Source organism: Theropithecus gelada, chromosome 20 (genome assembly GCF_003255815.1).
Source record: "Theropithecus gelada isolate Dixy chromosome 20, Tgel_1.0, whole genome shotgun sequence".
NCBI lineage: Eukaryota > Metazoa > Chordata > Mammalia > Primates > Cercopithecidae > Theropithecus > Theropithecus gelada.
Genome location: NC_037688.1, coordinates 4,592,618 through 4,608,557, shown reverse-complemented (window position 1 = coordinate 4,608,557; position 15,940 = coordinate 4,592,618). Strand labels below are relative to the sequence as shown.

The window sequence follows — 15,940 nt, the reverse complement described above, 5'->3', positions numbered from 1 at the left end:
TGCACACCTGTGACCCCACCAGCATTTTTCCTTTTTCCTTTTTCTTTTGGAACTTAAGTGATTTGGGCTGAATTTCTGAAATTTACAACCAAGAGTACAAACCAATAAAGGGGTAATTTAGGTCACAGTCTCACAAGTTGTAACACTGAACATCCTCACCCTAGGCCAGAATCATTCCTCCAACACCAAGACAGCTCTCTGGCTGCAGAACAACGGCGGCTGGGTACCTCCCTCTAGAAGAGAAAGCTAGTGCCCATCCCCTCTGAGTGGGGACACTCTTACCTCATCAGCCAGGAGAAAGAGTTTCTCTTCCCAGGCAAAGTGGATCACATCTTCTATGCACTTTCTGCTTTGTACCTGGCCTACAGAATCCCCAAGAAAACCAAAATGTTGGTTGTAATGCTGTTTAAATTGTCCCCAGGTCAGAAGCCCATCCAGAATCACTCCGGTGCCCTGTGTTCCCTCGAGCCCCCCAGAGACCCCCTCCCCAGTGCCACGCATGATGGTGTAGTCGGCCTCCAGGGACACCCAGAAGAGCTGCCCGCGTGTCTGACTCTCTTCAGCCAGTTATGCGAGGAAGAAGGGGTTCTCACCCGGCTCTCTTATTTTTATTTTTTTTGAGATGGAGTTTTGCTGTTGTTGCCCAGGTTGGAGTGCAGTGGCATGATCTCGGCTCACCGCAACCTCCACCTCCCAGGTTCAAGTAATTCTCCGGCCTCATCTTCCCGAGTAGCTGGGATTATAGGCTTGTGCCACCACGCCTGGCCAATTTTGTAGAGACAGGGTTTCTCCATGTTGGTCAGGCTGGTCTTGAACTCCCAACATCAGGTGATCCACTCGCCTCGGCCTCCCAAAGTGCTGGGATTACAGGTGTGAGCCACCACGCCCAGACTGGCTCTCTTATTTTTATGAAGGCTTTGTATGTAGGTGTGGTGGTGTGTGTGCATACACTCACATGTGCAAGTGTCTGTGTGTGGTGTGTGGTGTGGTGGGGTGTGTCTGTGTGGTATGTGTGTCAGTGTGGTGGGGGGGTGTGGTCTGTGTGGTGTGCATGTAGGTGTGGTGTGTATGTGTGTGGGTGTGGGGTATGTGTGTGTCTGTGTGGTGTGGGGTGTATCTGTGTGGTATGTGTGTAGGTGTGGTGGGGTGTGTGTGGTGTGTGTGTCTATGTAGTATGTGTGTAGGTGTGGTCGGGTGTATAAGTCTGTGTGTGGTATGTGTGTGGGGTGTGTGTATGTGCTGTGTGGGTAGGTGTGTATATGGGTGTGGTGGGGTGTGTGTGTGAGTCTGTAGTGTGTGTGTAGGTGTGGTGGGGGTGTGTGAGTCTGTGTGTGTCTGTGTGTGGTGTGTGTGTAGGTATGGTATCTAAGTCTGTGTGGTATGTGTGTGGGGTGTGTGTATATGTGGTGTGTGTGCAGGTGTGTGTATGGGTGTGGTGGGGGTGTGTCTGTAGTGTGTGTGTAGGTGTGGTGGGGTGTGTATATGTTGCATGTGTAGGTGTGAGTGTGTGTGTGTGTAGGTGTGGTGGGGTGTGTATTTGGTGTGTAGGTGTGGTGGGGTGTGTGTATGTGGTATATGTGTAGGTGTGGTGGGGTGTGTGTATGTGGTGTATGTGTAGGTGTGTTGTGTGTGTGCACACACATGTGCATGTGTGGGTGTTTGTGTGCAGTGTGTGTAGTATGTGTCTGTGTGTTGTACGTGTCTCTGTGGTGTGTGTGTGTATGTGGTGTGTGGTATGTCTGCGCTGCAGAACAGAGAGGCATGGAAGCATCATAAGGAGCACGGAGAAAAGGCCCGGTACAATGGCTCACGCCTGTAATCCCAGTGCTTCGGGAGGCCAGGGTGGGAGGATCGCTTGAGCCCAGGAGCTCCAGACCAGACTGGGCAACACAGCAACACCTCATCTCTACAATAAAAATTATCCAGGTGTGGTGGCTTATGGCTGTAGTCCCAGCTACTTGGGAGGCTGAGGCTGGAGGATCGCTTGAGCTCAGGAATTTGAGGCTGCAGTAAGCTATGACTGTTCCACTGCACTCCAGCATGGGTGACAGAGCAAGACTCTGTCTCAAAAATAAAACAAAGAACGGGAAAATACAACTGCAGGAGTTAAATCTATCAGCTAGTGCCCTCCCCCTATTACTGCACACCAGCAGCAGATGAAGAGGCTCGCACTGGCTATGGTCACCAGGTGAAGAGTTAGCTCCTTTCTCCCCAGAGAGGCACCCATGAGCTCCACAAGGCAGGGACAAGGCCTCTCCCCGCTCATGATCTGCCCTCAAAGACAGCACTCAACAGGCACTCAATAAATAACTGCAGAATAAATGCTAAGTGAATGAGCCTGGGCACCAGCTTTGGTGTCTCCTGTCAGCTGCTACCCGGCATCACTAAAGATGAGCACGCTGCAGGACTCAACACTAACAGGGAACACTTACAACACATTTTATTATTGCTCTTTAATTTTTGAGTCTGAGTCTCACTCTGTCACCCAGGCTGGAGTGCAGTGGCACAGTCTTGGCTCACTGCAACCTCCGCCTCCTGGGTTCAAGTGATTCTCTTGCCTCAGCCTCCTGAATAGCTGGGGCTACAGGTGTGAGCCCCCATGCCCAGCTAACTTTTTATTTTTTGAAGAGAAGGGGTTTCACTATGTACCCAGGCTGATCTTGAACTCCTGGACCCCAAGTGATCCACTCACCTCGGCCTCCCAAAGTGCTGAGATTACAGGCGTGAGCCACCGCACCGCACCCCCATTTTAGAGAAATGAGTGCAAACAGCAAGATGGTGATCCATCCGTTCACACGAAATGCCATGGGTACAGGTGAGAGAAGGAGTAAACGCAACGAGGTAGAAATGGGACCTTCCCTCAGTATTTCCTGAGACTTGCTTTGAGTGTGGCACTGGGAATATCTGATGTGCTCACAATATCCTCCGGAAAACCACCACTACAATCAGGCTTGCTAACTTCTTAACAAGCGTCATGTTTGTTTACTATATGTCTGTGTATATTACATAGATATCTTGAGTGTGTGTACATACATGTCTATACATGCATGCATGTATATTCTTTACAGTGTCTTGCTCTGTCACTTTTGCTGAGTACAGTTACATGATCCTAGCTCACTGCAGCCTCAAACTCCTGGGCTCAAGCCATCCTCCAGCCTCAGCCTCCCAAAGTGCTGGGATTACAGGCATGAGCCTCTGCACCCAGCCTATTATTGTGTGTGTGCGTACATACATATATATACGCGTACACATACATATATATACACACACATATATATATGTGTATATGTGCATATATACACACACATATATATATATGCACAAAACAGTATGTAGAGTATCTTACCTTTTTGTTAATAATACCTATATTCTGGTCTATGCAAAAATATAAATATGCCTGGAAAAAACATACACACGTATCTTGTAAGAGTGTGGCATGATTCCATCAAAATTTCTATCTTGAACTAGCTAAGCAATGAACCAATTCCTTTACTAAGGGACCAACTTTTCTTCTTCCAAGAAAGCACCAACTAGCCTTCCTATTTAAAAAGCTCAGGGTTCTGGGATGCCAGGAGGGTGGCAGGCACCAGTTTCTGTAAGAAACCAGCCACTATTCTCACAGAGAAGGGCTGGCTTCTGAGGACAGCAGAGCCTGCTTGTAATTCCTCCTGGTCTTGCCCTTCCATGCTTGTGATGCCACAAACTGTATCCTGTTGGAATGCAAACCAGGATTTGAGCACCAGAAAAGCTGTGTTCACTAAATGCTAAACGGAACACAAGCCACTAAGCAAGAACCAGAGCCTTAAAAAGATTTCAGCCCAGTAAAGGAAATGAGACCCAGTGTGTACAAACAATTCTGCTGTTACACACCACGTCAGCGTGAGGATAAGGGCAGAACTTACTTCTCTCCAGCACCTCAGAGCATGCCCACTGAGCCAGTGAACAGACAAGTGCATGAACAGCGGTGCAGGAGGAGGGAATGTCATATATGGCATTAGAGGGGCCAGGGCACAGCTGTGCCCAGCTGGGGGTGACATGAGATACCGCTTTGACGCAGGCCAAAAGGCTGGAGAGGGGTCTCCCAAGTACCTTTCAAGGCTGGGCCAAAGTAATTCCCCAAAAGCTGATGGGAAGATCTGTAGCTTGTGACTTAGCATCCTCCTTTGAGTGACAGATCACGACTGTTCACGTAGTTTGGATGTCTGTCCCCACCCAAATCTTGTGTTGCAATGTAATCCCCATGTTGAGCTGGGTCTAGTGGGAGGTGTTTGGGTAATGGGGGCGGACCCTGAAAGTATGCAGCATCCCCCGCCCCACTCTGATTCTATTGTTCCTGCTCTTGCCATGCAATGTGCCTGCTCCCCCTTCACCTTCCGCCTTGACTGAAAGCTTCCTGAGGCCTCCCCGGAAGCTGATACCACCACGCTTCCTGTACGGTCTGCAGAACTGTGAGCCAATCAAGCCTCTTTTCTTAAAAATTACCCAGTCTCAGGTATTTCTTTTTTTTTTTGAGACGGAGTCTTGCTCTGTGTCCCAGGCTGGAGTGCAGTGGCGCGATCTTGGCTCACTGCAAGCTCCGCCTCCCGGGTTCACGCCATTCTCCTGCCTCAGCCTCCCGAGTAGGTGGGACTACAGGCGCCCGCCACCTCGCCCGGCTAGTTTTTTGTATTTTTTAGTAGAGACAGGGTTTCACCATGTTAGCCAGGATGGTCTCGATCTCCTGGCCTCGTGATCCAACCGCCTCAGCCTCCCAAAGTGCTGGGATTACAGGCTTGAGCCACCGCGCCCGGCCTCAGGTATTTCTTTATAGCAATGCAAGAACAGCCTAATACCACTGTCCTATGGGGAACTTCAGCGGGAGGCCTGGGACACAGAGCTGCCAATCAGAGTCCCAGGGATTTGACTGGTTCAGGAATGGGCAGGTGACCCAACCTCAGCCTGGTGAAACTCTGGAAGAGGCTCTGCTGTAAGGTACCTCAGCTGATGGCAATGGCTGAAAGTGCTGAAGTCACTCCAAGGATGGATTCTTCCTGAGGACTCCAACCCAGAGGAAGGTAGAGCTGAGGAAGGACTGAGGCTCCTGTGACACGGACTCTGACTCAGGCGCACTGCTTCACCCCCGCACTCCACAGTTCCACCCTCCAATCCCTTCAGCCTCGAGTTGGGTCTCTGTCTTGACACCAAAAGGGCCCTAGTTTAAGAACCCAGTCCATTTGGACACCTTTAAGCTACCCTGGTCACAGTGTGTGGTCCAGACAAGACATATGGTCACCACAGGTGGGTTTCTATTTTCCAGAGACCCTCTTCTTACAGCTGACTGACTCTCACACAGTGAAGACCGCAGGAGCAAGGCCAGGTCCTGCCCACTCATAAAGTACTTTATAAAAATTACTTATGTTAATATATCAGATTAATAGAAAATGACCTCTTTACTCAGAGCAGGAGAGTCTCTGGAACAGTGACTTCTTCTCAGTCAGGTGAAAAGATTTATGTAAACACCTGGCCAAGAATGTGTTGACTCTGTGATGTGGACTAGGTACAGTGTCTTTCCCAAGATGTTGTAGAACTTGCTACCGCAAGTGTGGTCCTGGGCCCGGCATCATTATCACCTGGGAATGTGTTAGAGATGCAAACTCTCAAACCATACCCCGGCCCAATTACATCCAAGTGTCTGAAGTGGGGCCCTGCAGCTTGGGCACCATGCTTCTGAGGCAATGGGTCTCACCCTCGACAGCACAGGCTACCGATATCTCAGAGATCCTAGAGTGTGGCCTTGATTTTGAGATTTTTCAAAGTTCCCTTTGGGATTCTAATGTACAACTAGGATTGAGAAGCCAGCTCTATGTTATTTTCCTACTGAATCTTTATCCGTCCGCTCCCAGGAGCTGGGGTAAACAAGCCAGTGGTATTGCCAGCTGCACCCATTTTCTGCATGCGGGAATTCAAGGGATGTTTTCAGCTGACTGAAGTATCATTTGATGTTCCCGAGAAACAGATTCCACAATCAACTCAAACGGATTTTGGCCCTGACCCAATTTATCTCAAAAACAGGAGGAGAGAGGAGCCCTTGTTCCCTGTGTCCAAATAGCACTGGGGGCATATGAAGCCAGCAGCCCAGAAATATCAAAACAGACGGGACTGTGGACTTTTTTTTAAAGAAAAATATGCAAAATTGGGGGTGCTTTTCAATTTCTGGAAATTCGTGGCTTTTTTGGTTTAGTAGCTTTTGTTTTGAAAATGACTTTTCCTCTCAGGCCTCAAAGGGACACAGCAGTGCTATATCAAAGAAAAACCAACACACACACCAGCATTCTCAAAACTGGTTCAAAAAATAAGGAGGAGGGACGGTAAAATGAGGCCTATGATTAATGGTAAGTTTGTGAGTAAATTATCTCAAGGAGGCAAGTCTTTGCAAACGTACGAACAAAAAACCAGTCTTGAAAATAATACAACCCTGGCTGGGTGCAGTGGCTCATGCCTACAATCCCAGTGCTTTGGGAGAATCGCTTGAGGCCAGGAGTTAAGACCAGCCTGGGACACACAGCAAGACCTTGTCTCTACAAAGATAAAATATTAAAATATGAGCTGGGCGTGGTGGTGCTGCCTGTAGTCTGAGCTGCTCAGGAGGCTGAGGCAGGAAGATCACCAGGAGTTCAAAGCTGCAGTGAGTTATGATCATACCACTTGCACTTCAGCCAGGCCTGGAGCCACAGAGCAAGACCCAATCTCTAGAAAATAATAGTATTATTCAAACTGCCCAAGAAAATGTCTGCATTTACTCACTTTTTTTTTTTTGAGACGGAGTCTTGCTCTGTCGCCCAGGCTGGAATGCAGTGGCACGATCTCGGCTCACTGCAATCTCCACCTCCCAGGTTCACACCATTCTCCTGCCTCAGCCTCCTGAGTAGCTGCGACTACAGGTGCCCGCCACCACGCCCGGCTAATTTTTTGTATTTTTAGTAGAGACAGGGTTTCACCGTGTTAGGCAGGATGGTCTCGATCTCCTGACTTCGTGGTCCACCCACCTCGGCCTCCCAAAGTGCTGGGATTATAGGCGTGAGCCACCGCGCCCGGTCTACTCACTTTTTTTTTAGACAAGATCTTATTCTATTGCCCAGGCTGGAGTGCAGTGGCATAATCTCGGCTCACTGCAACCTCTGCCTCCTGGGTTCAAGCGATCATTCCACCTCAGCCTCCCCAGTAGCTGGAACTCCATGTACCACCACACCTGGCTAATTTTTTTTTTTTTTTTTTTTTTGAGACAAAGTCTTGCTGTGTCACCCAGGCTGAAGTGCAGTGGCATGATCTCAGCTCACTGCAACCTCCGCCTCCCGAGTTCAAGCAAATCTTATGCCTCAGCCTCCTGAGTAGCTGGGACTACAGGCGCACACCACCATGCCCTGCTAATTTTTGTGTCTTTAGTAGAGACGAGGTTTCGCCATGATGGCCAGGCTTGTCTCCAATTTCTGAACTCAAGTGATCCACCTGCCTCAGCCTCCCAAAGTGCCAGGATTACAGGCATGGGCCACCACACCTGGCCTCCTCACCTTTTGAGGTGGCCTGTGGCAAATTTTATGGCTTTAGGTTAGCAAATCTGGAAGGGAAACTAGGGGCAGAGAGAACCTTTAATTATTGAACTCTTTGGTTTCTAGACAGCCAGTGTATCAGCCATCCCCACCCTCTACGAAACTGGCGAGGAAGTAAAGTGCAGACCTGTGGGGTTCCCAGGGTTGATTATGCAGAGCACCTTAGGGTCACAGTGGTCTTTGGCCTCCTGCACCGCCCGCCGGAGCTCATTCACATTTAGCGCCCAGCAGTTCTCCTCGTCCAGGTAGTAGTTCACCTGGATGGCGTCGAGCTCAGAGATGACGGCTGAATAGAGGGGATACTGTGGGATGGGGATCATCACACCTGTCCGTGACTTGCCGCCTCCAGAGACGAGGATCTTCAGGATTGTCTGCAACGCAGAAGTCACATGTAGAAACCCAGCACCACTTCCCATCCCTGACCCAGCCTTTCACCCGTGGCCCCACTGCATGCCTCCAGTCCAACTCTGTGCAAGTCACTTTACTCCCCCGAGTCTCAGTTTCCTCATCTGTAAAATGAGGGAAGCTGCAAGGAGTAAGCAAAACACAGCATTCTAAAGTTCTCGGCACAGTGCAGAACATGTAGTTAACGACTCAGTACTTAGGCTGGAAAATCCAGCACTTTGGGAGACTGAGGCAGCCAAATCACTTGAGGCCAAGAGTTCGAGACCAGCCTGTGCAACACAGTGAGACCTCCACCTCCCTACTTAAAAATTTAAAAATACGTATTTTTCTTTTAAAAAAATATATTTTTAAAAAGACTCAATACTTGTATTTTTAATACTTCTAAAATAGTAGTTCCCATACTAGCCCTGTCTCAGAATTATTCTGACCCCGCTCCTGTGATCCTGATTCCCTATGTCAGGGGTGGGGCCCAGGAGTATGTGTTATCAGTATCAGTGCCCAAGGTTGGAGAGACCCCACTCTACATCCACCCCAACAAAGGACTCTTAAAATGGGATAAAATACCCATCTACTGCCACCAGGTGGCGCGTTGACCTGTTTTCCAAGCTGAGCAGGATGCTTGTTTAAGATTTCTGAGAAACCAGGCCATGCGATTCCTGTGGGGTATTGGTGGAGGTGCCAGTAATTCATTGAATTAATTAGCCAAAACCCTCTGCAGGGAGAGTCTCCACCTTAAACACGGGCACAGGTCCTTTTCCAGACTCAGTTCCTTGCTGCAAAAATGTCACGAGATTTTGAAGTACAATGACTTGATTCTTTCCGCTGAATCTTGTGGACACGCCCCCTTCTCTACTCTGGAACCTCTTCCCACACTGGGCATTTCTGGGATTCAAGAGAGGCCTTGACAGCAGAGGGCAATGGAAGATGATGTGATTGGTTGCTGGAGCTCCAGTGTTAGAATCCCAAATGTCACATGAACTGACTCAAGGCAGGCAGACCACTTGATGTCTCCGGGCCTCCATTTCTCATGGGCTCCAGTAAGAGCTTAATGTGTAGGAAAGGCTTTGGGAAAGGAACAAAGCACTCAACAAACAAGAGCCTTACAGGTCAGGAAACAAAGACAGCCCCATTAAAGAAGGAAAACTTCAGACAGCACATGGCTCCCTGAGAATAGATGAGTCAACAGCACCTAACACCAAGCCAGGCCTTGGGAGGGGTGTGCAGAAAGGGACAGACAGGCAACCAGTCCCCAACCCCAGGACTGCAGACTCCACCAGTCCCCCAAGCCCAGGACTGCAGGCTCCACCTGTCCCCCAAACAGGACTGCAGGCTCCACCAGTCTCCGAAGCCCAGGACTGCAGGCTCCACCAGTCCCCCCAAGGACTGTAGGCTCCACTACTTCCCCAAGCCCAGGACTGAAAACTCCACCGGTCCCCCAAACCCAGGACTGCAGGCTCCACCAGTCCCCCAAGCCCAGGACTGAAGCCTCCACTGGTCCCCCAAGCCCAGGACTGCAGGCTCCACCAGTCCCCCAAGCCCAGGACTGCAAACTCCACTGCAAGTAACCACTGCACTCCAAACTGCAAGTAACCACTGGCCCCAGTCCTCCCCGACCCCATTGGTAGCTGACTCCAGCCTGAGCCACCTCCTCTTGCCTCCTGTGCCCCTCGCAGCCAAAATTTAAACTTAGGAACAGAAATCTAACTGCCCCACCTCCTTCTCCTTCAAACCCTTCAGTGGCTCCCTGTTGTTCTTAGCACAATGACCCAAATCCTCAGCGTGGCCTCTAAGGCCCTGTACTGGCGCCAGCTGCCTTGCCAGCCCACGCCTGGTAACTCCGTCCCTCGCTGTGCACTCATCCCCCAGCATCTCCAGTTCCCAGCACTCAGACTCCTGCCAGCTCGTGGCCTCTGCACATAGTGACCTTCAGCTCAGAGTACACCCCCTCTCCCAGTTCACTCCTGTGTGTCCCTCAGGTCGGTGTCTGCTCAGTCTTCCTTGGAGACTTCCTGCCCCTGCCCCACCAGGTCGGAGTTCCCACTGCTCCCTCCCATAACACCCTGTCCTTCTCTACTGCAGAAGAGAAACTAAAAGCTTGTGATGTGCATTTAGTTTTGTGATATCAGCTGGTCTGCTCTGCCTGTGTAGGCAGAGGCCAAATGATGTGTTTGGTTTCCCATTGTCTCCTCAGCACCTGGCACAGGAGGAACACCAGTACGTGCAGAACCACAGAAAGGCCAATGGTTACCCTCGGGTGGCCCCTGGCTCCTCTGCAGCCGGACCTGCTGGTGTGTACTCCGGATGGAAATCAAGGCTGCAATAGCGCCCAGGCTCATGAAGACTAAAAGAGGCAAAGACTGCAGGCTGCCAGGGCAGGGGGACCAGAGGTGGCCACCCATGCTGCCACCCTCCCTGCTAGCCTGTCTCCCTGCTAGCCAGTTCCAATGCTGGGCCCTAACAGGCAAGGCTGCTCTTCATGTGGGTAAACACCGCATAACAACAAGCCACCCTCACACGTACAGAAATGCCGTCACTAGCTCCCGTGGTCAGGTAGATGTTGTCGGGGTCTGCAGGCACACCGCCATCCCTCCTGGTGATATAGGCAGCCACGTCTTCACGGATGCAGTTGACACCCTGGCTAGCACTGTAGGACCCTGTAAGACAGCAGGCAAGACAGTAACAGAGGCAGGATGTCTGGCTCCACAGGGTCAATATAATTAATATCCATATAATTAGAGGGATGCCTGTTTGGGATGAGGGTCTCGGGTGGAGCCCAACTCCCATTGCTTTGGAACTGTGGCAAGCTGCTTAACCACGTGTCTAGGCCTCATCCACCCACCCCTCTATCCATCCACCCATCCACTCATCCACTCACTCACCCAGTACTGAGTACCTATCATGTGTCACACATTATTCTAGGCCCTGGCTTCTACTCAAATGGTGCCCAAACCTGTTCCACCCACTCTCCTGGGATTTATATGTGTTCTGTGACGCTGTCAGTCACTAGAGCTGGGATTCCCATGCTTTTATGATGGTTGCCTACACATGGTTCCACAGCACTTGAGAGAACGGGCCAACATTTAGGCTCCAAAATAGCACCCCCTGGGCTGGGCGCAGTGGCTCACACCTGTAACCCCAGAATTTTGGGAGGCCGAGGTAGGAGGATTACTTGAGCCCAGGAGTTTGAGACAAGCCTGGTCAATGTGGCGAAACCTCATCTCTACAAAAAACACAAAATCAGCTAGGTGCGGTGGTGTGCGCCTATAGTCCCAGCGACTTGGAGGCTGAGCTGGGAGGATCACTTGAGCTCAGGAGGTAGAGGCTGCGGTGAGCTATGATGACACCACTGCACTCCAGCCTGGAGTGAAACCCTGTCTCGAAAAAGAAAAAATAAATAAAAATAAAAACAAAAACCCCACAATAGCACCACCGGCCAGCCCCAGGCACCCAGGGCTCTGACCAGCATCCCTGGGACTGTGAGGTGTCCTCCAGCCCCCAGTCCCATGTGAACATACCCTCCCGCTGCCATTTAGGGTTGAAAGTCATTTATACTAAGTTCAAAAACAGGTAAAACTAATGAATGGTCCTGGAAGCTGAGCAGTGGTTAACTGCTCTGGAGTGGTGGTATTGACTAGAAAGACGCACGAAAGAGTGTTGGCAGCTCCGTATCCAGAGTCTGGTGGGGTGACATCGACGTTTGCATGTGTGAAAGGTATTCCAGCTGTACATTAACATTTTTACCTCCATAAAAAAGATTTTTTTAAATGTCAGGCCACTATTTAGGTTTTTGAAAATAAACTGGAAAGATGTATTTGTACAGGTGCAAGATCTCTCTGGAAGAAGACTCAAACTAGTGAGGTGAATTCCCTGTGGAAGTGCATGGGGGCTGGGGGTCAGAGGTGGAAGGCAGACGTTTCATTGTATATTCTTTTAGACCTTTTGAATTTTACACCACCTTTAAAGAAAACCAGACTATTCCTTCTGTGGCTACTGCAAAAACCACCCCCAGGAGGCAGGATGGCGAATGGAAGTAGCAGATTCTCCTCTGGGGCCTCAGCGTGCATCAGTCCAGGCCTGGCATCGAGGAGGAACAGTCAAATGCTCTGAACTGGGGCCAGGCGCAGTGGTTCACGCCTCTACTCCCAGCACTTTGGGAGGTTGAGGTAGGCGGATCACCTGAGGTCAGGAGTTCAAGACCAGCCTGGCCAACATGGTGAAACCGCATCTCCACAAAAATCAGCCGGGTGTGGTGGCAGGTGCCTGTAATCCCAGCTACTCGTGAGACTGAGGCAGGAGAATCACTTGAACCTGGGAGGTGGAGGTTGCAGTGAACCAAGATCGCACTACTGCACTCCAGCCTGGGTGACAGATTGAGATCCCGTCTTTAAAAAAAAAAAAAAAATGCCCTGAACTGGAATCCCCCAGCTCTGCCTCAGCCTCTCTGCACAGCACTGGGCTCTGCACAGCTGTAAGAGGAGCAGCCAGACCAATACTCTAAGGTGCCAAGTGGCAAACATTAACTGGTGTCACTCTGGTTGGTGGGCATGGGCTTCTGTCATGCTATTTTCAGTATTCTAATACATTTGGAGTATTTTGTAAGTTTAAAAAAGGGGAGCTGCAGATGCTTGTGTTAGAGCCCACCCCCACTAGGTGATTTAGTTGGTATTTCTGAGCTTCTGTAAGAGAGACCTTCTAGGACTCCTTGCTTCCCTTCACCCCTTTTCAATGCCCCACCTTCTCCTCAGGGCCTCCCCTCTTCCTGCCTCTAAGAGCATCCCCCTCCCTGAACGCCCAGGCCTTCACCCATTAGCAAGCCCTCTGCTTCTCTGAGTCACACTTCTGCGGTCACAGACTTTCTGCCCTTCCAAAGAGGCTCCTGGGTTTTTCTTCAGATCTCACGTTATGCTCCAAAACACACTGATCTTTCTAGGATCATTTCTAGTCTGTCTCCAGGAGGCTTGCCCTAAAGATTCTGCTCCACCTCCAGCCAATCTCAGCCTATAATTTATCCAGTTACTTTACTATTTATTAGTTGTTTTTTTTTTTTTTTAAGAGACAGGGTCTCACTTTGTTGCTCAGGCTGGTGTGCAGCGGCACGATCATAGCTCACGGCAGCCTTGAACTCCTGGGCTCAAGCAGTTCTCCCACTTCGGCCTCCCAAAGTGCTGGGATTACAGGTGTAAGCCACTGTGCTGGCCCCTCCAGTTATTTTGTACAGAAGCAGCCCTGCCCTCCCCATGCTGACTCCTGACTCTTGGTTCCTCCTGAGCAGGGGATGTTACCCATTTCTTCTGTGCATTTCTCCCAGAGCACCTCGCCCACTTTGGACTGCGCTATACTACACCCTGCTGAGGACCCACTGCCGAACTCCCACCTCACTGAACACCACTGCCCTAGGGCCCCTTCATTCATCACACAGAGGTCCCGACCTCAGGGCCTTTGCACATACTGTTCGCTGGTCCAGCACGCATCTGCAGGTTCTTACTCATCCCCCCCATGACCTCTTCTTCTCCATACAGCCCCTTGTTATAGTCCCGCAGCTCTCTCCAAGATCTCATGAGAAATCGTGATTACACATTCGTAGAAATTCTTTTCCATGTTTGTTCCTCCCAAATCTGATAGCTTCGTGAGCACAGAAGCTCCACCCACCTTGCTCACTAGTGTCTTTGATGTCTAGAACACAGCCTGGTACGTGCTCAGGGAGGGGCTGGACAAGGGCACACAGCTCCTGCCCTGCCCCAGGCAGGTGCTAGGTTGTACCTCAACCCCATTAAGATCCAGGACACACCTGAGAACCAAACTGGTCATCAAAGAGAAAATAAATGAAGTTGCTGGGTGTGGTGGCTCATGCTTGTAATCCCAACTACTCTGGAGGTCAAGGCAGGATGATTGCTTGAGCCCAGGAATTCGAGAGCAGCCTGGACAATAGTGAGAACCTATGTCTACAAAAAATATAAAAGTTGGCCAAGTGTGGTGGTGTATGCCTGTAGTCCCAGCTACTTGGGAGGCTGATGCAGGATTGCTTGAGCCCAGGAGGTCAAGGTTACAGTGAGCTATGATTGTACCACTGCACTCCAGCCTGGGTGACAGAGCAAGACCCTAACTCTTAAAAAAGAGAAAAAAAAAAAAATGAAGCCCTGCTAAGAAATTATGTATATATACATATATATATATATATTTTTTTTTTGGAGGGGAAGAGTTTCACTCTCATCACCCAGGCTGGAGTGCAATGACACAATCTCGGCTCACTGCAACTTCCACCTTCTGGGTTCAAGCAATTCTCCTGCCTCAGCCTCCCAAGTAGCTGGGATTACAGGTGCCTGCCATAATGCCTGGCTAATTTTTGTATTTTCAGTAGAGACAGGGTTTCGCCATGTTGGCCAGGCTGATCTCGAACTCCTGACCTCAGGTGATCCACCTGCTCTGGCATCCCAAAATGCTGGGATTACAGGCGTGAGCCACCATGCCCAGTCCAAGAAATAATTTTAAAGGGCATGATAATAACACATCCTGAGTGGCCGGGCGCAGTGGCTTACGTCTGTAATCCCAGCACTTTGGGAGGCTGAGGTGGGCAGATCACAAGGTTAGGAGTTCAAGACCAGCCTGGCCAATATGGTGAAATCCCATCTCTACTAAAAATACAAAAATTAGCCAGGTATGGTGGCGTGCATCTGTAGTACCAGCTACTCAGGAGGCTGAGGCAGAAGAATCGCTTGAACCCGGGAGGCAGAAGCTGCAGTGCGCCAAGATCACGCCACTGCACTCCAGCCTGGGCGACAGAGTGACACTGTCTCAAAAAAACAAAACAAAAATCTCTTGGGTGAGCTTCAAGACCTTGTATACACATTTAATAATCTCCCTGTGGGTCAGGGTGGCCCTGGAGCATAGTGACATGCTCCATTTCTTTTTACTCCTGTGGGCAGAAAAGTGCTCAGGCTGCCCAGAGCGTAGGTAACAGAGAGCAACACCACTGTGTCCCTGTCATGCCAAGGACCACACTGTCCTGCCCCCTGGAATGCGCAGGGCTTGTCTACAGCTAACAAGCGGATTTAGCACATGTGAACCTTCCTTACAAGCCCAGAAGGTGGGTACAAACTACTTCCTAGCTGAAGGATGAGGGAGACTCCAAGCACTCCTACCTCACCTGTGTTCACGAGGTCCTGGAACAGGGCTCAGAGTGGGTCCCAAAAACCATGAGGGCCAACTGGTCTTTTGCTGTAACACCCCACGAGGGAACTCCCAGGGCCACAGTCTCTCAGCCCCACTACTCCAGCTCTGGCTGACACGAAGTTGCAAAAACCTGTTGATGAGGCTTAGTATGTGGAAGAAAAATCCCTACTCCGTACCCAGACACTCTCATCAGACACACAAAAGGCACATTCCCCTCCCCCTGCCTCTCAGTTGGGGGCTTCCAGGAGTTTTAGGCCCATAGCCATGGGGGTCTTTGAGAAACACCTTTGCCCTTGGGGCCAGGCAGAGCGTGCAGGGGGGAAAGGAGCCTGGCAGCTGGGCCTCTGGGCTGCCAGCTGCTTTCTGCCAGCCTGTGGTTAGGTCGTGGCACACAAGGCCCCAGCCCACACCCCATCCAGGCTGGCAGGTGGAAAAGCAAGGGGGGGCTGGCCCCCTCCTGAGAGAGACAGTGCCCAGACTCAGAGGGACAGCAGTGGGGCCACACCCAGGAGGGTGAGCACAGGGCCGTCAATAAGGGACAGAGCAGAAAAAGTTGGCGGGGGGGTGGCAGGAGATAGAGACAACAAGGAGGGGCCACTTCCCTGCTGAACAGGTCGCCAGAATCTGTCCCCACCCTCAGCTCCACTTTCCGGAACATCAGGGCTCATATCCTAGGAAGATTCTAAGAACAGCAGCTTTCCTCAGGGCGAGGGAAGCCGGATTCCCAACGTGGGTGCTGCACAAAGGAACCAGCAGAAATAAACAGAGGAAAGAAAATG

General features: G+C 50.6%; 1 protein-coding gene across 3 annotated transcripts in view; it reads right to left on the bottom strand.

Moving 5' to 3' along the window:
- GPT2 (glutamic--pyruvic transaminase 2) overlaps window positions 1-15,940 on the bottom strand; it is a 47,841-nt gene that overhangs the window by 14,222 nt on the left and 17,679 nt on the right. For all 3 annotated transcript variants that reach the window (XM_025371006.1, XM_025371005.1, XM_025371007.1), the window contains 3 exons: window positions 10,512-10,645; window positions 7,714-7,957; window positions 283-362 (listed from right to left, as the gene is read on the bottom strand). In XM_025371006.1, coding sequence (XP_025226791.1) covers window positions 283-362; window positions 7,714-7,957; window positions 10,512-10,645 — 458 coding nt within the window. The remainder of the gene's footprint in view (window positions 1-282; window positions 363-7,713; window positions 7,958-10,511; window positions 10,646-15,940) is intronic.